Genomic DNA, 25,748 nt, shown 5'->3' with positions numbered 1-25,748 from the left:
AGTCTCGAAGGTTCTAGTTATCCGATGATGGGCGAAAGGAGACCTGCGGTTTCCAGGATGAGGGGTGGGGGAGGGCCTGACTCCAGAGGGCCAGCAGGAGGGAGGCTGTGGAGGACGAGGCAGTCCTGGGTTCTGTGTGGGGCGATGGTCTCGTGAATCTACACGTGCGATAAATTCATGTAAATGTGGACACGCAAACCCATTTTTACTGCACTTGAAATTGAGAGATAAAGTTTTAAAACTCATCCCTTTTTTAAGGCAAACAATACAGAAATGAATAAAGGAGGAAGTAAAATAAAATCTAAACTCTCATGCCCTACAAAATGATTTCAGAAATTATTCTCCTATCACATTTAAGAATGGAAAGAAAAAAATAGGCTTTTTTTTTTTTAGTTTATTTTTAAAAAATACTCCAGATCTAGGACCTAAATTAAAAACTCTTAACAGCTTGGTAATGAGACATAAAATCTTGATCCAAATAATATGTTAGGGACGTTAAAAGCTATTTTCCGTATATATATTTTAATGTAATGGTAGACTGTAATTGAACCAATATCTTGACCTTTATTACTAACATGCTGTGCTTTTCATTGTCGCCTAGCCTTTTATATAAAATAGATCTATTAAAAACAAAACCAGTGTTTAAATATGAAGAATGAGGTTTGCGGGAGAGTTGAGAGGATGGAATAAATGCTGTGACTTGCACGTTCACCAGAGCCTGGGCTTCATCCATCCATCATGTGAACAGGTCCCCACTCAGAAGCATCTCCCGGTGAGAAATTTCCCATCCACGCTGGGAACATTAGTAGCCTGGCAGAGCTATGCAAACAAAAAACAAGCCATTTAGCCCAAATTATATGAAGTGTAGAAGCAATACCCTGGGATATATTTTCAGTTATTGCCCAAACCTTTTTTAACCCACATGTCTAGGATTTCTTCTATTTGTGTGACATTCTAGAAAAGGCAAAACAGTGGGATGGAGGAGAGATGGTAATTGCCAGGACTGGGGTGGGGGACGGTGTGATTCACGGCAGGCAGCACGAGATTTTGGTGTGAGAGAGCTGTTCTCTGTTCCACTGTGGCCTTTTTAGTCGAAGTGCACTGGGCAGGGTCCAGGCAGAAAGCAGATGGCATGTGAGTTTCCCGACGGGACTTTTACCCTGGTGAGGGCAGGACGGAATGTGCAACCAGTAAAAGGGAAAACGTCTCTCTCTCCTAGGTCTGAAGGGGCAAGAGAGGAAGGAGTTAGTGAGAGGAGCAAGAAGGGCGGCTGAAGGAGGGAGCCACCCAAGAGCAGATAAGGCCTTCAGCAGGCGTGTGGCCAGAGCCACGCTCAGCCCAGCAGGGAGGGGCTGGGGGGGTAACCACCCTGCCCTCTCCTCTTGTCGTCCAGTCCCCTGCTGCCGCCTCCCACTGGCCAGCCCCTCAGCCAGAGGCACGAGGGGCCGGTTGAAGCAGGTCACCAGGATGCTGTGCAGAGGGGAGGAGGGCCGAGAGTGGATCTGGACGGACATGTCCGGCACTGGCCATTCTCAGCCTCAGCAGTCTTGGAGGGATGCAAGCCCTGGTCCTTTGTAGAGATGAAAGCCTTGTGTCCCCAGGCAGGAGCTGCTCAAAGTCCCCACATGAAATCTAGGATGTTAGCTCTATGAAATATCCATAGCTGTGTACGAGATGCCAGGGGTTACATGGATTTGCACACGTGAATGCCATCATCACCTGATTACATTTGCAATAACCTGTTCAGTTTCTAATACCCAAGTATTAGTAGCTTTGGCATGGGTGGCCAGGTGATTTCAACGGGAAGGTTATAGAAGTCAATCCTTTTCCCATCCCTCATCTCTACATGTTGCCGGTGGCACGAGTGTCTACACTCACCCCACAGAAGTGGTATTCCTTTTTGTTCACTCTCTTATGAAGGGTGGGCTCTCCTCCTTGGCCTTTCCTACCATCACAGCCCTTATTCCATGGAGAGCAAAACCAGTGTGAGGATGCTGCAGTGACTAAGAATACTCACTCCAATTATATTTTCTGAACCTGGAGGAGAAACCGTGGGATGAGTCGATGCTCTTACTGGACCCACGGTAAAGTGGACTTGAGCTCCATCTCTTTGTTGTTCATTTGCTCAGTTGTGTCCAACTCTTTGGGACTCCATGGACTGCAGTACACCAGGCTGCCCTGTCCACTATCTCCCAGAGTTTGCTCAATCTCATGTCCATTGAGTCGGCTCCATCTACCACCTCCATGCTGACCTACACACCATTCTGGCCCTTTGGTCCTTCAGAGATTATCATTAGTCTGGAGCCACTATCTAATAATCCTGAATGTGAAAAACAAATTTATGTTTCTTCTCACTTACCCAGAGATGGAGTCACATGCTGCTATAAGACCCCCACCTGGCTTCATGGAATGGGAAAGATAGATTGGGAGTAATAATGGACTCCCAGCATCAGAATCCAGAGGGATAGGGGCCTAAGGAAATAAGCGGAGCCCCTGGGGCATGTTTAAAGTCTTGTTGAATTTGTTTCAATGTTGCTTCTGTTCTATGTTTTGGTTTTCTGGCCCTGAGGCATGCAGGATCTTAGCTGCCTGACCAGGGAGTGAACCCATACCCCCTGCATTGGAAAGTGAAGTCTCAACCACTAAACTGCCAGGGAAGTCCCCGGAGGCATTTTTAAGAATTAAAAAACCCAGAAATATCCACCCTTGTGACTTTGGTTAATAATGGTTACTGTGATTAGCAAAATTATCTGCTGACTCTATTTTTTGAAAATTACATTTATTCATGTTGATTATAAAAACTGTATAGGCTCAAACTAGAAAATAGAATAAATGATAAAAAAAAATTACCCATAATTGTAATAGCCAGAGATGGCCACTATTAATATTTTGGTCTATTTCCTTCCAGAATTTTTATGTGTGTGCATGTACACATGCTGCGTACATGCTTAACATAGTTGATGCCGTATGAGAAATAAATTTTGTTCTGTTTTCTTACAGAATATTACATCAGGAGGAATTTTTTATGTTGTTAAAAAAAAAAACCTTTGAAATTAAATTAATTTTTAACAGCTGCCTAATGTTTTGTCAGCGCTTGAGCAAAGGTTTTGAATGCTTCCAAGGTTTGCATTCAATTTTGCTAAGATGCCTTTCAGAAAGACGTTGATTTATTCTCGGGAGTGAGGTTCGTGAGAGTGCTTTTCGCCAGCATTTAACATTGCTGTCTTTAAATACTTGCTAATTTGATAGGTGAAAGAACAATGCCTTGTTGTTACTTTGATTTGTATGACCTTGATTACTGTTGAGTTTGCACGTTTTTCATGTTTAACAGTTATATGTACTTCCTTCATGAACAACTGTTTGCTCAGGTCCTTTGACCATTTCCTGTGTTTTAAAAATATTTTTGTCCCAGTACAAGTCACATAAAGTTCTTTCTCAAGTGTATAGTTTAATGGGCTCATATGGGTAAGAACCTGCCTGCAATGTGGGGACCTGGGTTCGATCCCTGGGTTGGGGAGATCCCCTGGAGAAGGGAATGGCAACCCAGTCCAGTATTTTTGACTGGAGAATCTCATGGACAGAGAAGCCTGGCAGGCTACAGTCCACGGGGACACAAAGAGTCGGACACGGCTGGGTGACTAACACACATAGTTTAATGAGTTTTGGCAACTGTGTGTATTTAGTAACCACTCCCTTAGTAAATGCGTGGAACGCTTCCATCACCCTGCATTTCTGCTCCTGCACTTTGATAGCAGTCCCTCCCCTGACCCCTCGGCCCCAGGACCACTGGTCTGCTGTCTGTAGAGCTGCTCTCTGTAGCTCTCTGTGAGCTGTCTGCTCACTGTCACTGTAGTTTGGCTATTTCTCGGCGCTCTTACAAGTGGGGTATGTGGTCCTTCGTGTTTGACTACTTTTTTTTCACTTTCCAAGTTTTAAGATTCATCCATGTTGCTGCACATCTAGATGTTCCACTCATTGTTATTGCTGAGTAGCATCCCAATTTGCTGGGAAATATCCCATAGATATTCCCCAATTTGTCTATCTACTCAGCCATTGATAGACATCTGGTTTGTTTTCAGTTTGGGGACATTGTAGAAAACGTTGCTATGAACATTCACATACAGGTCTTGTTTTGTGTGGACATGTTTTTATTTCCCTTGGGTAAAATACTTAGTAGTAAAATTGCTGGGTTGTATGATGAGTGTGGGCTTTCTAGGTAGCTCAGTGGTTAAGAATCCATCTACCAATACAGGAGACTCAGGTTCGAACCCTAGGTGGAGAAGATCCCCTGGAGAAGGAAATGGCAATCCACTCCAGTTTTTTTTTTTGCCTGGGAAATCCCATGGACTGAAGAGCCTGGCGGGCTACAGCCCAGGGGGTTGGAAAACAGTGGGATACAACTTAGTGACTAAATAGCAACAACAGTGGAGTGTATCTTTAAATTTGTAAGATACTGTCAAACCACTTTCTAAAGTCACTGTATCAGTTTGTAGTTCCACCAGCAGTATGTAAGAAAGCCAGATGCTTCACTTTCCCACCAAAGCTTGGTACTGCCGGTCCTCCTAATTTTAGCCATTCTAGTTTGCGTAGAGTTATTTCTATTTTTCACTCTCACTTTCTCTGATGACTAATGACTTTGAGGCTCTCTTCATGTGATTATTGGCCATTTGTGTATCTTCTTTCATTAAGTGGATGTGCAAATCATTTGTCCGTTTTTACAGGGTTGTTTCTTTTCCTGTTACTGATTTGTGCATAAATGCGCAGTTGCTCTGGTGTCCCCTGTATTCTTCACCACTTGTGCTGTTCTTTATGCGTTCTGGATATTAGCTCTTTGTCAGATACATATTTTTCAAATATTTTCGTTCAGTCTGGCTTGCTTTTTCATTTTTTTAACTTGGTCTTTTGAAGTACAGAAGTATTTTTGTCTTGATGAAGTCCATTTTATCCATTAAAAATTTTATGGGTAATTTCTGGGGAGCTCATTTTCAGAAATCTCTGCCTAACCCAATAGCACAAGGATTTTATCTTACCTTATCTTTTCTTCTAGAAGTTTAATAATTTTAGCTCCTACATTTAGGTCCATTTCTAGTTAATTTTTATGTATGGTGTGAGGTAAGGGTCAAGGTTCACTCTGCTCCTGCACAAATACTCATTTGTTGAAAAGGCGATCATTTCCCTAATGAATTACTTTCCACCTTTGTCAAAAATTAATTGTCCACATACATGACAGTATGTTCCTGGACTCTGTCCTCTTCTAGAAGTTATAAGAATACATCTTAAAACAGCACCAGCAGTTGTCTTGATTACTGTAGCTAAATAGTTAAGTCTTGAAATTAGGTTGTGTAAGTCCTCTATGCTTATTCTTTTCTTTCAGAATTGTTTGACTCTTCAAGGTTCTTTGCCTTCCTGTATAGTCATTCAGCTTGTCAATATATTTTTTAAAAAAGAAAGAAAGAAAGTTTGCTAAGATTTTGTGAGTACATTGGGGAGATCTGCCATTTTTCTGAGTACATTGGGAAGATTTTTTCACTTTAATAATATTCAGTTTTCCATTCCATGAGCATGGTACATCTTTCTGTTTATTTAGGTCTTAAATTTCCTTAGGCAAGATTTTGTTGTTTACAATGCTCAGATGTTGCACATATTATGTTGTATGTGTTCCTAGGTATTTTTATTTTTTGATGCTAATGTAAATGAATTTAAAATTTTTTTCATTTTCTCACTATTCATGGCTAATACTAACAAATACAATTGATTTTTTTTTTTGTTATTGACTTACAATACCGTGACCTTACTAAATTTACTGGTTAATTGGTTCTAATACTTTTATTGTGGATGCCATAGTGTTTTATAAATAGTCATTGTGCTTCTAAGTAAAGGCAAGCTTGCATCTTCTTTTGTAATCTGTATGACTTCTTTTTTTTTTTTCTTGCCATATATTACTAGGTAGGGTATGGAGCCAAGGTCTCCGTCTGCTATCACTTTTGTTCAGCCTGAAGAACTTCCTTTGTTGAGGAGTGTGTGTACTGGTTCCAAATTGGGAAAGGAGTACAGCAAGGCCATATACTGTCACCCTGCTTATTTAACTTTTGCAGAGTACATCATGTGGAAAGCCAGGCTGGATGAAGCGCAAGCTGGAATCAAGATTGCTGGGAGAAATATTAATAACCTGAGATATGAAGGTAACACCACTCTTAATGACAGAAAGTGAAGAACTAAAGAGCCTCTTGATGAAAGTTGAAAGAGGAGTGTGAAAAAGTTGGCTTAAAACTCAACATTCAAAAAACTAAGATCATGGCATCTGGTCCCATCACTTCACAGCAAATAGATGGGGAAACAGTGGAAACACTGAGAGACTGTTTTTCTGGGCTCCAAAATCACTGCAGATGGTGACTGCAGCTGTGAAATGAAAAGACACTTGCTCCTTTGAAGAAAAGCTATGACCAACCTAGACAGTGTATTAAAAAGAGACAATACTTTGCCAACAAAGGTCTGTCTATCAAAGCTATGGTTTTTCCAGTAGTCATGTATGGATGTGAGAGTTGGACTATAAAGAAAGCTGAGTGCCGAAGAATTGATGCTTTTGAACTGTGGTGTTGGAGAAGACTCTTAAGAGTCCCTTGGACTGCAAGGAGATCCAACCAGTCCATCCTAAAGGAGATCAGTCCTGAATATTCATTGGAAGGACTGATGCTGAAGCCAAAACTCCAATACTTTGGCCACCTGATGCGAAGAACTGACTCATTGGAAAAGACCCTCATGCTGGGAAAGGTTGAAGGCAGGAGGAGAAGGGGACAACAGAGGATGAGATGGTTGGATGGCATCACTGACTTGATGGACATGAGTTTGAGTAGGCTCCAGGAGTTGGTGATGGACATCGAAGCCTGGCATGCTGCAGTCCATGGGATTGCAAAGAGTTGGACATGACTGAGTGACTGAACTATGTGTACTAAAGATGGATTCCCTCAGGTTTCTTTTATTTAGAGAAGTCTTTATTTCTCCTGCAGTTTTGAATGATATTTTCTTAGACTGAAAACTCTGTGTAACCATTCTTTCTTTCAGCATTTTTTTTTATCATGTTCCACTCCTTTTGGTTTCCATTGTTTTGAATGAGAGGTCATCTGTTAACCTGTTGTCCTCTTGTATGTAATAACTTTCTTGTTGCATTGACTTTCAACTTTGTAACTGTGATATGCCTTGGCCTGGCATTTTTCATGCACCTACTGTTTAGTGTTTGTTGATCATCTTAAATCTGTAAATGTATATCTTAATCAAGTTTTGGGGAAATTTTGGCTCTTATATTCTCAAGAAATTTTTTTCCTACCCTATTCTCTCTTTTCCTTCTGTGACTGCAATTACATGTGTATAAGACTGTCTTATGTCTTTGAAGCTCTATTCATTTTATAAATACATGTGTATTCTGTGTTTGTTCTATTTGGTGGTTTTGGTTGATTTGTATTTATATTCACTCCTTCTTCCTTCTGTCCTCTCTATTATTTTGTTAGTTCCATCAACTGATTTTTTAAAAAATTTCAGGTAGTATTTTCATCATTCTAGAATTTCTGCCTAATTCTTTTTATTATATCCACTTCTCTGTGAGATTTCCTATCTTTTGACTCCTTTTGGGCATGTTTTCATTTATATCATTGATGATGCTTATAATCATTGCTTTAAAAATTCTTGTCTGATAACACCACCATTTGGGTTATTTGGGATTCCTCTCAATTGACTTTATTTTTCTCCTTACTAATGTTTCATTTTCCTGGTTTTTCATATTCCTGAAATTTTAGATTCTATCTTAGAAAGTTTGAGTGTTAAATCATGGAAACTCTTAACTTCTGTCATAATTATTTTTCAATGAGTGTTGTTTCTTTTGTTTTGGTAGGCACTTATCTTAGTTGAACTCAGGCCGCATATTCTGTTTCTTGGGTGGCAGTTCTGATTTTAATTCAGACCTTCTGTGTTTAGCTACAGTTTTTAGTAGGTCATGATCACACGAGATCAGAAACCAGTCAGAAATGTGGTGAGACAGAATTTGGGGATCCCTCTCTGGCTCCTTCTTTTCCAGGACTTCTCTTTCTCTCTAGGTTTATAGTTTATCTGGGCTTATTAATCTTCTAGTTTTCTAAGCTATAAAGACCACTTTTTTCTTTTTTTCCCCTGCTGGTGCCTTTGCTACCCCTCATGTTACAGTACCCTGGCCTGGGTTAGATGCACTGAAAATATTCTTACAACGCCTCTCTTCTCAGCATAGATTTCCCACCAGAGTTCACTCTTTAGTCCCTTTTGTGTGGCATGCTTAGTTGCTCAGTTCTGTTTGACTCTTTGCAACCTCATGGACTCCAGACTTCTCTGTCCGTGGGATTCTGCAAGCAAGAATACTGGAGTGGGTAGTCATTCCTTTCCAGGAACTGAACCCTGGTCTCCTGCATTGCAGGCAGATGCTTTCCCAGCTGAGCCACCAGAGAAACCCCTGCAGTGCTTTTAGGTAGCTGCTTTTGGTATTACATTCAGAGTTCGCTGTGATTATCTCTAGGAGGATTGGTCCAGAAGGATCTTAGTCCACCATTACTGGAAGAAGTCAAGTTAATATTTTCATATTAATTTGTAAAACACTTTATGTTTTAAGAATATTAACAATTTGTTATGAATCATCATGAAAGATAATTTTGTAAGTCTATTGTTTGGTTCAAACTTTTAATATTTCTGATATAGAGAAATTTATTATTTTTATGTAATTATATAAATAAGTTTGTGATTTCCTCTCTTAAGTTTTGTTTAAAAATCTATTGTCATTCAAATACCAGATAAATATACACCTAGATTTTTTTCTTTTTTTCAAGGGTCCTAGTTTTTATGTTTAACTTTTTGATCTCTTTTGAGTTTATTTTTCTGTACTATATAGAGTGACATTTTTCCCAAAGAGCAAGGTAATTTCCTAAACATAATATATGCAGCTGATCATATTTTTAATAGTAGTCACAATGTTTCCAATATAGAAAGTTAATTTTTAACTTTTTAATTTTCACCTTTAAATTTAAGGTGAAAACATATAGCATTAGCAAACTGTAAACAGTGCTTGAAGTCTGGAAAAGAAAGTTTGAGTAGGAAAGATGAAACTTTGTTTTGTATGTTAATAGCAAGGCATTAAACCTCTATGACAATCTACTTATTGTACACCAGATGAAATCACTTAGTCAATCAATCGCTCTCTTTCTCACGACCACATACATGGTGCTAATAGCAGAAGTAATAACCAATCAAGCAGGAGCTGGTATAGTTGTAGTCATAATTGAAGTGCTATGCAAGTGTTAGCCGCTGAGGATGCTAATACTTAGATAGTGATAAATGCAGTAACGGATAGAGGCGTGCTGCTGCAGGAGAAACAGCCCTGCCCAGGGAAATAAGGGGAGGCTTCCTTGAGAGAGGGGTGATTAAGTTGAGGCTTGCAAGAGGAGTAGAACTAACTACCTGAAGTGTGGGAGACAGTGAGGGGGAATGTGGCAGTTAGCAAAGGCAGCAGCACGTTTAAGGAACCTGCGGCAAGAAAGAGCACAAGCATTTTGAGGAATCTAAGGTCCGGCCTGGCCGGAGCTGAGGGCAAGGGGCAGCTCGGTACAGGATAAATTCGGAGGTGTGAATAGGGTCAACTGTGCAGGCTGTGCTCACTAAAGGACTGTAATTTTTGTCCTAAGAGCAATGGGTAGTCATGGAAAGATTTTAAGCAAAAGAGTGATCATATTTGCGTTTCAAGAACAGCAGGCTGGTTAAAGTGTGAAATTATTTCAGTGGAAGGCAACAATAGGTACAAGGAGACCAATGAGATTATTGCAAAGATTCAAGTGAGAAACGATGGTAGTTTGGCACGATACATGGATGTATGAATGGATGGACAGTTGGGTGGATGGGTGCAAATGTAAACCTCAGTTGAGATGGCAGTACCACAGTCTTGTGTGTGTGTATGTGTGTGTGTGTGTGTGTGTGTGTGTGTGTGCACGCGCGCTAAGTCACTCAGTCGTGTCCAACTCTGCAACCCTATAGACTGCAGCCTGCCGGGCTCTTCCCTCCAAGGGATTCTCCAGGCAAGACTACTGGAGTGGGTTGCCGTGCCCTCCTCCAGGGGATCTTCCCAACTCAGGGACTGAACCTTCGTCTCTGACATCTGTCTGCATTGGCAGCAGGCTCTTTACCGCGAGTACCACCTGGGAAACCCACTACAGCCTTAAAGCAATTTAATTTTGTTTCCCACTGTCCCTTTAAATTTCCTCAATTGATTAGTTCTTTTGCCCCCCAGATGAAAAGTATGAGCAGACTTTGATTTTTCTCATTTGTCTCGAATCACACAAAGAGCCCCAGCTTACTAGTTGCAATAGTTAGTCGCAGATCATGGTCAAAGCTGTAGACCTGATGTAAATGTGAGTCGTATTCCCAGCCCAGTCGGGCCCTGCTGGGGCACAAATGGCCTCTTCCCCTCTCCCCACTGTGCACTTCTCTTCCTTCCCCATATTGCAAACTTGGGTTCTGATTCCTCCAGGGTGGGAGTGCTCAGAGGAAGGAGAGAAAAAATGGGGAGCAGGAATGTTTGTACTGAACTGGCTCTGCTGCGAGCTGGAAACGGCATTCTCTGGGCCTACCCAGCGTCTGTCTGCAGGCGTCTCCTTTCAGGAGAGCTTCTGCTGAGTCTCTGGGTTCCACACTGGACTCTCACGTCCACAGGTCTTTGATGAAGGCAAATGCATCTCCATCTCAGCTGATCACTTACTTCTTCCCTCCTCAGCACCTGGGAACCTGGAAATAGAGAAGGAAAGCCTCCCTTTACTAAGATCCGTTTATTCTTCCAAGTGGCCTTCTTGGGCAGGACCTAGATGACCCCGTGTATTTGTGTGTGCACACACGCACACTTGCTGTCCCGCGCGTGGCCCATGTCAGATTCACAGGAGATCCTCTGCGTTATTTCCCTGACAACTCAGAGTAAGCCAGCAGTCTTGCCAACACCCGCTCTGCCCGCCGCCACTTTCGCTCAATGGTTGAGCAACTCGTCTCCCGTCTACAAGATTTCTGTTCTCTGGAACACAGGACCCTGCATGGCAGGAGCACCCAAGTAGAACACTTCTTCCCACAAGGCTTGAGATGTGGGTACACATTGTCTATCCTGCTTAATGCTGGGCTTGGGGCTCTCTCAGACATATCTAAAGCTTTTCACATATCTAAAGATTTTCTCTCTTATTCCTCTATTTTCTGGACCTAGAACATGAACATCTTGGGGCTTTTATTCTGCCTACCACTCCAGTTGAGCTCTTCAAATAATGAATTTGAAAGAATTATTTCAGGAGCATTAGAATTTTTATCAAATCCCTTAGTTTCTCCCTTCAATGTATGCTACATGGAGATGTACAGTCAGTTTGTTTTTTCCTTGCTTTTAAAAAATCAATTTGCAGTATTATTTTACTAAATTATTTTGTTTACCTTATATACAAAATTTCATATGAATTCACTGCTGCCATTTTAGTTCAGTAGTAATCACTTAATCCATGCAGTGTTATAGAATTTAAAATACTATCTTTGTTTTTTCTAATCCAGATTTGGACTTAAAACCACCACTAAAGTCAATTGGAAGCAATTTTTAACATCACTTTATGAACCTCAATATGAAGCTAGCAATAAAGCTCCCTTGACAAAAAGAAATAGGTATGTAAAAGAAAAAAAAAAACTAAGCTAAAGTTTGGTTACACATATCATAATATGCAAAAGGTTAGAGAATATTCGAATTACTTTTTCTTCATTTATTGAATGACAAATTAGTCTTCATTGAATAATTACAGACTTTTACATAATAATGTATAGCTTATAAATTATTTTCCATATATTTTTCTTATTTAAAATTACCTTAAACTGTAAGGTGGGTTTAATTATCACTCCAACTTCTAGATGCAAAATAAGACATTAAGGGAGTCTGCACTAGATCATAGGCTTAACGAGTCATGGAGGCAGAATGGGAGCCTAAATGTCCTCAGTGCAGACACCCACCCTGCCAAGATCCGTCTCTGAGCACTAAGTGCCTTCTTGTAAAATTGGGTATAAACATGCAATTCTTAAATGTTATATGGAAAAGAATAATGTATGCTAACTTGTTTTCCAGCTGCACCTGCCTGGTGCATATACTGTGGATTGTTTGCCTTGAGTGCCATTATTTTCATTTTCATTCTAATGTCTATTATAACTTGAGATTTACGTTATCACATAAACCATGGTTGGGGCCCCGAAACATAAAACAGTACTTAATAATATGACATTTAGTATTTAGACTTTCACTCTAAGAACTGTTTTATGTTGATGTGCACACTGTATTGATCGCCCTATATGAATCTGAAAGAAAGAAGAAAACAGCCTTTATAACCTCAGCACATTCATTGACAGTGCTACGCTCTGTTGTAAAGTGAAATATACCACAGAGTTAATTCCCATTTCACCAGGTCCAATCCCTGTCTCAGGGTTTATAAATATTTACTGAACTGCCCTGGTCACCAGCCTTCCAGGTATTCAGAGCCCCTCGCCCCGTTCCCCCCGCCTCCCCCCACCAATACATGCAGTTCTAAGAGTTCGTTTCTTAAGTAAAGTTACTTCTATTTCTTTCTAGTTTTCTTGTCCCACAGTGCCTTGTTCAGGACTGTACAAGTTAACCTGTGAACTTTATTTATTTTACAAGAGTAGTTCTCAACTGGGGACCGTCTTGGCCCCCCAGGAGACGTTTCGCAACGTCATGGGACATGTCTGGTTGTCCCAGCTGGGGCAGGGGTGCTACCATTCTCCACTGGATGCAGCCAGGAGATGCTGCTAAACATCCCTCCGTGCACAGCATGGGACCTCCACCCCACTCTCCCCTCCTACCCCAGCAACAAAGAACCATCCGGCCCCAGCGTCAGTGGTACTGTGGTAGATAAAACTGGTGCAAACATACCCATTCATGCCAGTGTTTGTGGTCTTCAGAAAAGCCAGTTTCCAAGTCACGTGAAGAACTCAGACCCAGCATTTCTGCTACTTCCTATGTTCCGTATAAGTGGTGGCAGGGCTGTGTGTGTTTACATGTTCTCGCACAAGTGGAAAAAGCTAAGACGACCATATAGGTGCAGCAGTGAAGTCCCCTAAATGATTTGAGAGATGTTCAGAGCCAGTCTGATTCACTGCCATTCTTTATTTCGTGGGACATGTCAAACTGTGAACCCTGAAAAGGGAGGCTGGTGAGTGTGTATTGCCAGGAGGGTCTTCAGCCTCCACTGTGATCAGGATTCCCAGTGAAGCTGGCTCTGATCTCTCCAGTGGATGATCACGGGCCTCCAATCGTACATGCAGGCTGCGGGCCCTGACCTCAGGGGATGAAAGCAAGAGGCAAGTAAGGGAGACGGGTCTGATGATAGAGGTGGTCACGGCCACTGTCAGCAGTGAGGGACAGCTTGTGAAGGTCGACGTCCTCACTGTTTCAAAACTGGAAACGTGTGTCCTCGGTGACGTGGGCGAGTGGGCTCCAACAGGCTGCCCCCACAGGCAGGTGCTGGCCTCAGCAGTGATCTCAACACTAATTGGTTTGGTCTCAACTGTGATCGCAGCATCTTTTTTTGAGACCAAAGGTCTTAACCGGCCAGACAGCTGGCCACAACTAGCCGGCAAGGGAAGGGGAGAGTGATGGGGCTGTAAGACTGATTGATTGATGCCTGTGGGAACTGCGTGCAAGCTGGCTCCCTGGTCAGGTACCACGCTGACTGACTGACAGATGGGCCCACACGAGCACGTGACACTTTTTGGAAGAGGAGCCATCCAGAAATAAAGCGTTAGTATAGATGTTGTTAGGGTGATTTTTCTTTCTTTTTTTTTTTTGCATTAAGAACAAAGGTCAGGAATATAACCTTATTCCCGTCTTTCTCTTAATTTTGTAGCATCAACTCTAGAAATCAGGTTCACAAGGAAAACATTATCACGAAGTTGTTTAGACATGAAGATCACTATACATCGTTGAAGAAGGCACTGCTGATCATCAACTCTGTAAGATTTTGAAACTCTGGTGAAAAACTCACTCTTTTGAGGAAGGCTAACACTCGACAGGACCAATAAAAAACTGTATACTCATTCATTTATCACTCAACAAATATTTTTGAGCTCCCATTATATGCTGTGGGCTTCTCTGGTGGCTCATTGGTAAACAATCCGCCTGCAATGCAGGAGATACAGGTTTGATACCTGGGTGGGGAAGATTCTCTGGAGAAGAAAATGACAACCCACTCTAGTATTACTGCTTGGGAAATACCATAGACAGAAGAGCCTGGTGGGCTAGAGTCCACAGGCTTGCAAGAGTTGGACAGAACTTAGCGACTAAACCACCACCACCATTATATGCTGGCACTTATTCTGAGTGCTTAGGGATGCAAAGCCTGACCTCAAGAGCTGGGTCTATTTGGGAAGATAGGGGACATAAAGTTTACTGCAATGTAGTGAGACGAATGCCAGGGGGTGAGATCAGCATGTGTCAAGATTGTTAAGAATGAAGTGACTCATTGCCATTAGCTGTATAATTAAGGACTAACCCTGACCTGTTGAACTTTCCTCTCATCCCCACCCTAGAGTTTATGGGCTCATAACCAACTTGTAGCCCTTAACAGGAACATTTTCTTACTCACAAAATAGTCTGTTTAGTTGCTTAACTGTACTGCAAAGGGAGGCTTCTTCATGATTCTGCTTTAAACATTAGCTCCTGTCCCACTTTCACATTCATTTTAGAACACAGCGTTCGGATGCTTTGGTTCAGAGCCACATCTCACAAGTTAGTTATTTACTGGGCACATCCAATTACTGAATCTCTAGTAAATGACCAGGAGTGCAATGAACTACTTTGCCTCAGGGTCAAACACAGAAGGGGAGTCCCCTGGGCTCCAGGTTCCCCTGGCCAAGCCCTCCTCTCAGGGACAGCTCCACACCTCTGTCCGTCTAGAATGCCTCTGCACAGCGTGGATTCCGAGCTCTGTGTTTTGCTTTGTCTGGGGGAGATGTTCTAGCTGGTGTGCCAGGCACAGTTAATCTTCACACCTACTGACCTGTTCTCTGAGACCGGCCAGGAATAGGGAACCCATTCTATGTGCAGACTCTGCCTTCAGTGATTTTTGTGATGTCCACTCGCTTCAGCCTCTCGACACCTCTGTCAGGCAGACACTGTCGTTACCATCACTCGATCCTTTTTGTTTCACCCTCATTTGCTGAGGAAAGGAGGCTGGGGGTGAGTGCCCGGCCCGGGGCTCCCCCTGCTAGCGGTGGGGCTGAGATTGGAACCAGCTGCCCCCCGAGCTGGCGCACTTCCGCCCTGCACTGAGCCGCCCGCGAGCGTGCTGACCCGGCCACCGCTTTAAGATAAACGAAGGCTCCCGTGTGTTCACCCGACTCAGCTTTTATTAGTATATTGAAGAAGTAATTTAATTAAAAACTGTGGAATCTTCACCTCCGCTAATGGAGGGCTGTAATAATGCTTACCGAGCCAAATCTCAGCGACTTAACAGTCCCTGATGCACCTCTGGACAAACAGCTGATGGACGCACACAGGAGAAGGTGGGAATTGAGTGTCTGCCCTGTGCCAGAACGAATCCACAGGTGAATAAGGTGAAGTCCCCACTGCCGACAAGTTCACCCTCCAAAGTATCACGGGAGAGCCGCAGCCATCACCTGCCAAGAGCTGCAGAGGTGGGGTTTCTGATGGGGACCCCCCCACCCCACGCCTGCCAATTATTTGCCTGGGTCTTGGCCACATTCTGGGACCTGGTAGGAGAAGGAGAGCAGAGGGAAAGAGCCAGCAGTGGGCACGGAATGGCATTTGGCCACAGGGGATGGCCCTGGGAAGCAGGGCCCACTCCTGCCGTAGAGAAGGATGCAGAATTTTTTAGAAGACAGGCTTTCGATCTGCTCCAAGTCACACCCCCCGCGGAGCTGTGTGTGCTGCCTGAGTATGCCGCCCCCAAGCCGAGTGGACCCCCTCACGGCACTGACTTTCGTTTAAGTCAGGTGTAGCTCATGTGCTAGCACCCGGAAACAGTTGTACCCTGCCTATTCATGTACTTCATTCTCGGTGTCGTTATCTGCAGCTCACATGATTTTATGAGTAGAACGTCCCAAAGAACCTTCCAAAAAATATTAGAATTCATCATAGAATTGAGAAGGTCATTGGATATAGGGCCAATATACGAAGATCAGTAATATTTCTATAAACTGCAATAAGCAATTGGAAAGAAGTTTTAAAGTATTATTGCTAATAATCCTTTAAAAAAGAAAACCCAAATACCTAGAAATACATCTAACCAAAAATGTGCAAATCCTCTGTGTTGAAGACTTCAAAGATTGCTTGTTCACAAAGCCGCCTGCTACAAACTCAGGGTGCATAGAAGGAAGACATGCTTCTCAGCTCATTCTCTGAGGCCGATGTTACTCTGATACCAAACCCAGAAGAAGAGATCATGAGGAAAACCACAGACCAATATCCTTCATGAATATAGTTGCAAAAATTCTCAAAAATATTAGCAAACTGCACCCAGCAGCATGTAAAAAGGATTAAATGTTTATGGCCACATGAGGTTCATCCCAGGATGGCAAGGTTGGTTTAACTTCCAAAAGATCAATTACCATAATACACAATATTAATAGAAACAAAGGACAGATCTGCATGACCATAAATGCAGGAAAAAAAATTTGAAAAATTCAACACTTATTCATGATAACAACTTTCAACCAACTAGGAATAGCAGGGAAATTCCCTAACCTGATAAATGGCCTTTATGATAAACCCAAAGCTAACAGCATAATTGGGCTTCCCTGATGGCTAGTAAAAGATCCGCCTGCCAATGCAGGAGGCTCGGGTTTGATCCCTGGGTAGGAAAGATCCCCTGGAGAAGGAAATAGCAATCTACTCCAGTATTCTTGCCTGGGAAATCTCATGGACAGAGGAACCTGGCAGGCTATAGTCCATGGGATTGCAAAAGAGTCTGTCACAATTTAGTGACTAAACAATAACAACACAGTTAATGACAAAAGACTGAATACTCTCCCTGAAATCAGGCTGCTGCTGCTGCTGCTGCTGCTGCTAAGTTGCTTCAGTCATGTCCGACTCTGTGCAACCCCATAGATGGCAACCCACCAGGCTCCCCCATCCCTGGGATTCTCCAGGCAAGGACACTGGAGTGGGTTGCCATTTCCTTCTTCAATGCATGAAAGTGAAAGTGAAGTCACTCAGTTATGTCCGACTCTTCACGACCTCATGGACTGCAGCCTACCAGGCTCCTCCATCCATGGGATTTTCCAGGCAAGAGTACTGGAGTGGGTTGCCATTGCCTTCTCTGCCCAAAATCAGGAAAAACACAATAATGTCAGCTCTAGCTACTCCTTTCCAACATTATACTGAAGTTCTAGACAATGTAATTAGGAAAGAAAAGAAGTAAAAGGCATACACATTGGGAAGAAAGAAAAGACTGTTTTTAATCACAGACTACTTGATCTTGTAATAGAAAATTCTAAGGAATGGACTTACACACAAACTGCTAGAACTAATAAATGAATTCATCAAGGATACAAGCTCCAAGCACAAAAATCGGTTCAGTTCAGTCACTCAGTCAAGTCCGACTCTCTGCGACCCCATGAATCCCAGCACGCCAGGCCTCCTTGTCCATCACCAACTCCTGGAGTCTACCCAAACTCATGTCCATTGAGTCGGTGATGCCATCTAGCCATCTCATCCTCTGTCGTCCCCTTCTCCTCCTGCCCCCAATCCCTCCCAGCATCAGGGCCTTTTCCAGTGTGTCAGCTCTTCGCATGAGGTGGCCCAAGTACTGGAGTGTCAGCTTCAACATCAGTCCTACCAGTGAACACCCAGGACTAACACCTAAAGATCTCCTTTAGGATGGACTGGTTGGATCTTCTTGCAGTCCAAGGGACTCTCAAGAGTCTTCTCCAACACCACAGTTCAAAAGCATCAATTCTTTTTGGCGCTCAACTTTCTTTATAGTCCAACTCTCACATCCATACATGACTACTGGAAAAACCATAGCCTTGACTAGACGGACCTTTGTTGGCAAAGTAACATCTCTGCTTTTAAATATACTATCCAGGTTGGTCATAACTTTCCTTCCAAGGAGTAAGCGTCTTTTAATTTCATGGCTGCAATCACCATCTGCAGTGATTTTGGAGCCCAAAAAAATAAAGTCTGACACTGTTTCCACTGTTTGCCCATCTATTTCCCATGAAGTGATGGGACCGGATGCCATGGTCTTAGTTTTCTGAATGTTGAGCTTTAAGCCAACTTTTTCCACTCTCCTTCACTTTCATCAAGAGGCTTTTTAGTTCTTCACTTTCTGCCATAAGGGTGGTGTCATCTGCGTATCTGAGGTTATTGATATTTCTCCCGGCAATCTTGATTCCAGCTTGTGCTTCCTCCAGCTCAGCGTTTCTCATGATGCACTCTGCATGTAAGTTAAATAAGCAGAGTTACCATATACAGCCTTGACGTACTCCTTTTCCTATTTGGAACCAGTCTGTTGTTCCCCATCCAGTTCTAACTGTTGCTTCCTGACCTGCATACAGGTTTTTCAAGAGACAGGTCAGGTGGTCTGGTATTCCCATCTCTTTAAGAATTTTCCACAGTTTATTGTGATCCACACAGTCAAAGGCTTTGGCATAGTCAACAAAAATCGGTTATATTTCCATAAACTAGCAATGAACAATCTGAAAATAAACTTCAGTAAGCAATTCCATTCACAGCAGCAGAAAGGAATAACAAACCTAGAAGTAAATTTAACAAAAGAAGGCCAGGTTTGTGTACTGAAAATTATAAAACATGGTAAAAAGGAAAAGAAGATGTAAATAAGTGAAGAGACATTTAATATTCATGGATTAGAATACTCAATATTATTAAGGTGGCAGTTCTCTCCAGACTGATCTGTTAATTCAATGAAAGCCCATCAAAATTCCAGCTGGCTTTTTTTTTTTTTTTTTTGCAGAAATTGTAAACCTGATTTTAAAATTCATTTGGAAATGCAAAGGTTGCAGAATAGCCAAAAAATTTTTGGAAACAAAGAGTAAAGTTAGAGAACTTAAACTTCCAGATTTTGAATCATAGGAAAAAGTTACAGTAATAAAGACAGTGTGGTGTGGTCATGGGATAGACATTGATCAATGGAACATAATTAAGGGTGTGGAAATAAAACCTCACATTGATGGTCAATTAGTTTTCAACCAATTCAGCAGGTGAAAAGAGTAATCTTTTCAACAAATGGTGCTGAGACAGTTGGGCATGCCAACAAAGGTCATATAGTCAAAGCGATGGTTTTCCAGTAGTCATGAACAGATGTGAGAGTTGGACAATAAATAAATCTGAGCACCAAAGAACTGATGCTTTCAAATTGTGGTGCTGGAGAAGAACTCTTGAGAGTCCCTTGGACAGCAAGGAGATCAAACAAGTCAATTCTAAAGGAAATCAACCCTGAATACTCATTGGCAGGACTGATGCTGAAGCTGAAGTTCTAATACTTTTGCTACCTGATGCAAAGAGCCAACTCTTGGAAAACACCCTGATGCTGGGAAAGATTGAGGGCAGGAGAATAAGGGGTTGACAGAAGATGAGACGGTTGGATGACATCACTGACTCAATGGACATGAGTTTGAGCAAACTCCGGGAGATAGTGAAGGACAGGGAAGCCTGGAATGCTGCAGTCCCTGGGGTCACAAAGACTTGGTCATGACTTAGTGACTGAACAATGCAAAAAGATGAAGTTAGACCTTTTCTTTACATTATATACAGAAATTAACTGAAAATGGACCATAAACTTAAATATAAGAGCTAAAGCAGTAGAAGTCTTAGAAGGAGACATATGTGTAATTCTTTGTGACCTTGTGTTAAGCAAAGATTTTTTTAGATGTGATAATAAAAGCATGATCCATAAAACAACAAAATGTATAAATTGGACTAATTTAGAATTAAAAGCTTTTGTGCTTCAGAAGATACTATTAAGGAGGTGAAAAGACAAACCACAAACTAGGAGAAAAACGTATGCAAATTCTGTATCTGGTAAAGGACTTATATCTAGAATGTATGAGAACTCTTAGAACTCAATAAGAAGACTACCCAATTTTTAAAATGGACAAGATTTTAATAGACATTTCACCAAAGAATATGTAGGAATACCCAGCTAACACAGGAAGAGGAGCTCAACATTGTTAGTCATCAGGGAAATGCCAATGGGCAGTGAGATACCACCTCACACCCCCAGGAGTGGCTACAATCAGAAAGACAGACAACAGTATGTGTTGGTGATACGGTGGGGATGGCGCTTATACACCCCTGGTGGCATCATTCAATGGTACAGCTGCTGCAGAAAACAACAGAGTCAGTTCTTAACAATTTAAAACAAATTTACCACATGACCCAGGAATTCCACTCCTAGATTCATCTGCCCAGGAGAAATAAAAACACATGTCCACACAAAGCCTTGTGTGCAAGAGTCCACAGTAACGTTATTCCTCATTTCCAAACTGGAAACAGCCCAAATGTTCATCAACTTACGATAATACAAAATGTGCCATATCATACAATGGAATAGTAGTAACAGGAATAAAAAGGAACAAAATACTGATCCATGCACCATCATGAGAGTCTCACAAACATTATACCCGTTGAAAGAAGGCAGATGGAAGGTGCATATAGATACAAATGTTGTACAATTCTATTTACGTGAAATATCCAGAAAAAAAGCAAATATATATAGAGGTAGAAACTACATTAGTCCCTTAGGATAGGGTAGAAATGGAAAGTGAGCACAAATGGACACAAGGTTTCTTTGGGGGTGATGAAAATACTCGAATTAGAGAGTGATAAGGGTTATTTATTGAAAATCATAAATATTAGTTGTCAACGATTCCTACTTGGACATTAAACAATGGTCAGTCCCCCACCAAAAAGTGCCCTGAACATACCCTCTAAATTACTTTATTTTCTCCAAGAAAACCTCCTGTCCTTTTCAAGTTTTGGACCCTAAATTTGTAGTTGACATTCATACACTGCTGTATCACTTAATAAGTCTTTGGTCACATTAATATTCACAATATCTTTTATGAAGAGATGGGGTCCTTTATTTCCCCTGCCTTTCCAGTAAGTAGTTTCTCTCAATTTTGATATTCAATTTACTTATTGGTAATTTTTTATTCTGGGAGAAGAAGTTTGCCTCCCAGTATTTTGCTCATAGCATGCTTTCTTTATGGTGTGTGGCTGAAATTTTTCTAGCTAAGTAATTGTCCATTTATGTAATTGACGAGGTTGGTGGTAGTGCAAACAAGCATCATTAATATTCTTAGTAAATTGGCAAATTGTCATTGAATTTCCAGGAAGGCGTATGCCCAGTGTGGCTGAGCTGCCGGGTCCTCAGGTGGGTTAGGGCAGGAAAAGTTGTTTGGCCTCTGAGACCACCAGCATTCAGCCTGTCCCGGGGAGAGGGTCAGCCTCTTTCTTGCCACATCCTGACAAAAACATCGTAGCAACAGCACTGGCAAAATTATAGATTCCCTCCCCCGACTGCTCTTGGCACGTGTTATACAGTGAGCATCAGTTCAGGTTCTCGTATTTCAAATCACAATTTTATTTGGCCCCAAATCTTGATTTTTTAAGTGCTGCCATTACATGTCATGCTTTTCCTTCCTTTTTTCCTTTTTATAAAAAAAAATCCCTTATAATATTTTCATGCTCAGAAACATGACGGACATATAACAGGGCAAGAACTGCAACGTATTCTAAATTGCATGGTTGTAAAAATAAGTGATTCAGAATTCAAAGAACTAATGCGAATACTTGACCCTGGGTGCACCGGATGTGTCAACGTCAGCAAGCTTATTGGGCTAATTGAAGAGAACCCTAAGGTGAGTTTTGCCACAACTTCACATTTGCTTTTCTTTTTACGGCAGGAAACTTCAGTGTTATTAGTGAAATAAGAGATGCAGGTGAAATGTGGTTTAAATAACTGAGTGACTGCACATTTTCCACCAGAGTTAATTTTCATTTTAAGTAAGAGTTGTGTTTAAAAGCTGTTTGATTTTAGCTTTTAGTTTCTAAACCTGGATTCAATCCCTGGGTTGGGAAGATCCCCTGAAGAAGGGAAAGGCTACCCACTCCAGTATTCTGGCCTGGAGAATTCCGTGGACTACAGTCCATGGGGTCGCAAAGAGTCAGACACGACTGAGCAGCTTTCACTCTTCTCAATCTCACTGACGGATGAACTTTGACATTTCCAAAAACCTTCCCTTGAATGGCAGCACGTGATACACTAGATATGACTCCTTTTCACAGCATTTCAATAGCACTGCTAGAACCTGCCTGCCCATGCAGGAGATGTAAGAGACGCAGTTTTAATCCCTGGGTCGGGAAGATTCCCTGGAGGAGGGCATGGCAACCCACTCCAGTGTTCTTGCCTGGAGAATCCCATGGACAGAGGAGCCTGGCGGGCTACAGTCCATGGGGTCGCAAAGAGTCAGACTTGACTGAAGCAACTTAGCATGCATGCATTTGCAATGAAACAAAACACAACAGCTGCTTATTGCCTCTAGTGGCAAACACTTTTGGTATTAATTTCTTTTAGTTGAAAAGTTGATAGTTTTATAACTATTAATCCTTCTATAACTTTAATAGCTATTTAGTATTTTAAAATTTTAAGAACTTTGAAAAAATCAGATTAGTTTCAGATAATGCATGCCATAGACATTAGCAGAGTCTCATTGAAATGTTTGTTAAAGATTTCTTTTTAACAGGTACAGGTTAGCTTTTAGTTTAAATATTATGCTTTGTGTGCATTCATGGTAAGTTGCTTCAGTTGTGTCCGACTCTTTGGGAACCCACGGACTCCTGTGACCACCAGCCTCCTCTGTCCATGGAATTCTCCAGGCAAGAACACTGGAGTGGGTTGCCATGCCCTCCTCCAGAGGATCTTCCTGACCCAGGGGTCAAACCCACGTCTCTTACATCTCCTGCATTGGCAGGCGGGTTCTTTACTCCTGGTGCCACCTGAGAAGCCCACCTTGTGCACATCCTAACCCACGTCACTGGGTCCTTCTTGAGCTGTTTCAGAGTGAGTCCCAGAGTCCTTTCACTTGCAGAAACAGAACTGCAGCTTCTCCAGAGCTCCCCGGTGGGACAGAGACTGTGCGGGCTTTTGTGCATCGTCGCCTCTGCCCATCACCACAACTCTGCACATCTTTGTTGTTCAGTTGCTCAGTTGTGTACGAGTCTTTTTGACCCCATGGACTGCAGCATGCCAGGCTTCCCTGTCCCTTACCATCTCCAGGAGCTTGCTCAAGCTCATGTCCATTCAGTTAGTGATGCCATCCAACCATCTCATCCTCTGTTGCCCCCTTCTCTTCCTGTCCTCAATCTTTCCCAGCATCAGGGTCTTTTCCAATGAGTTGGCTCTTACCATCAGGTGGTCAAAGTATTGGGACTTCAGCTTTAGCATCAGTCCTGCCAATAACTATTCAGGGATGATTTCTTTTAAGATTGACTGCACAAAGCCATCCTTTTTCCTCTTTCTTTTTTAATCAATCCAATTTTTTTTCCTTAAAAACAAAACTGTAGACATGTGAGAGTGTGTTTTCCACGTGGCCAGCAGTGTAGTCTTTGCCTGCTCTAGCTCAGACCCTGTCTGCCTCCGGGCTTCCCGCCCTCTAGTGCCTGTAGGCTTGTGGATAAAGCAGAGCGTCCAACGTGGTCGATGAGGTGCCTCGTGGTCCAGCCTGGCCGCCTCTCACGGGGTCTCCTCGCCATCACACTGCCAGGCCCTCGGGCTCCCCAGGCTCCCTCCACCAACCTCAGCACCGCAGCTCCTGCCAGGATCCCCTTCCCACTCCCTTGTCCGGGGCCCTTCAGTAGGTCTCAGCCTTCCCAGCAATCCCCCGGACCCCTCTGACAAAGCCAACCTTGCAGTCATCAACCTCACACACCTGTACCGGCCATGGGGTCGTGTTTGTGTCATGATATTGTCGTGCCTCTAGGAAGGCGGAGACTTCTCTGTTTTCACTGCCAGCGGTACCCTCAAGCATAGTCCAGTGCTAGGCATCCTCACAAAGCAGTGTGTTGAGTGAACGTTAATATAAACGGATTAGAAACATTGGAACACAGAGATGTGCAAATAGAAGAAAATTAAGATCACTGCTAATTCTGTCATGGAGGAATTGTGTTACATTTTTATTCACCCTTGCATGTTCTTCCAAACCTTTATACCTTTATATACACACACACTATTTTTTGCAGCTTTATTGAGATATAATTGATATATAAAAGTACACAATTTAATATACAGTATACAATTTGATGAGCTGGATATATGTATTTATATATATTTTCATATATGATATCTATTTTATTTTAAAATGAGATAGGTAATTAGTGACTTTTAAATTTTCATCAGTTAACATGTTGTTAACCCTCAGGGTCAGTAAAAATTCTGCTATGTAATATTAAAAGATACAGAGTATTCCCCTTCGTTATAATCTAGGTGTTCATTATTTAATTTCTAGGTGATGGATTTTTTTCATGTTTGTTGTACTTTTTAAAATAAGCACAAACTGAATGTTGTTATCCTCATTTCCAGATGGGGGCTGGGGGGCAGAGACACCTGCTCAAGGTCTAAACTATTGGCTAATCAGGGACAAAACTGACAGCTCAAAGTCTATCTGCCTGCTAAGCTCCCACTGCCTTTATGAGTGATTTGTATTTATACACATTTTCTCTTTCCCAATCAGCTGCACAAAATACCCGCCTATAAAGACACCAAGGTGCCTTTCTTCCTGGCTTGGGATTCAGTAAGTAACGCTATCCTGTGTGGCCCCAGGGTGCTACCTCCCACCCCAGGTTACAAACATGCCACTTGGTAAATAAAATTTGTTTTTTCCTGGTAGGTGGAAGAAATTATTCATGACTCGATTGCTAAGAATATATCAGCTTTCTGTAATATGCTGCGGTCATATGACCTCGGAGATACAGGACTCATTGGGCGAAATAATTTCAAGAAAATCATGCGCGTATTCTGCCCATTTTTAACAACTGAACATTTAGTAAAGTAAGTTTTCAGGTAACAGAATTAGTTCATGTCATGTTTTCCTTAAAGTCTGTTTGATAATTCTAAACCCTTTTCTACATGTTTTCTGCCATGTTAGTAGGTAGTATTGGTAATAGCTTCTAATTATTGAGCCTGTACTAAGCCTTGAACGTTGGTTGAGAACCTGGCATATATACTATATGATTGAGTCCTCACCACAAGTGTGTAAGGTTGCACTACAACTCCTCTTCCTGAACAAGGAGATGGAGGCCTGAAGAAGCTCAGCGACTCCTTGGAGACACACGGGGGTGAGCCGTGGAGCCTGGGTCCCATCCTAGTTGCCATGACTCGTATGGTCTTAATCTTCATCCTGTTTTATCTCCCAGGGTATCTGGCTGTGACCAACCAGCCCATAAATGGTAGCCCGATTTATAGTTTATACATATAATTTATAGTTCATTTTAGTCTAAAACTTACTTTGTGGTAGCTGAGCCGAAGCTGGAGGGGACGGGGATACTAGAGAAAGAAGAGAAGGGTGTCCTGAAGGCTCCACGGGTCCTGCCTGGCATCCCTTCCCCTCTCCACATGGAAGGGCTCACCCCCTCGGCGTTCCCTCACTGCAGATGACCTTGGCAACCTGCAGGGTTGGAGGAG

The 25,748-nt window shown here is 42.3% G+C and overlaps 1 protein-coding gene across 1 annotated transcript in view; it reads left to right on the top strand.

Annotated features, from left to right (window-relative positions):
* The window catches only part of EFCAB6 (EF-hand calcium binding domain 6), a 242,193-nt gene that overhangs the window by 93,983 nt on the left and 122,462 nt on the right, over positions 1-25,748 (top strand). Inside the window, exons 11-15 of the mRNA XM_065924192.1 lie at positions 11,581-11,688; positions 13,932-14,037; positions 21,760-21,927; positions 24,799-24,858; positions 24,955-25,115. Coding sequence (XP_065780264.1) covers positions 11,581-11,688; positions 13,932-14,037; positions 21,760-21,927; positions 24,799-24,858; positions 24,955-25,115 — 603 coding nt within the window. The remainder of the gene's footprint in view (positions 1-11,580; positions 11,689-13,931; positions 14,038-21,759; positions 21,928-24,798; positions 24,859-24,954; positions 25,116-25,748) is intronic.

The sequence above is a fragment of the Muntiacus reevesi genome, chromosome 1 (genome assembly GCF_963930625.1).
Source record: "Muntiacus reevesi chromosome 1, mMunRee1.1, whole genome shotgun sequence".
Lineage (NCBI taxonomy): Eukaryota > Metazoa > Chordata > Mammalia > Artiodactyla > Cervidae > Muntiacus > Muntiacus reevesi.
The sequence above is the reverse complement of the archived record's forward strand: the minus strand, read 5'-3'. Positions and strand labels throughout refer to the sequence as shown.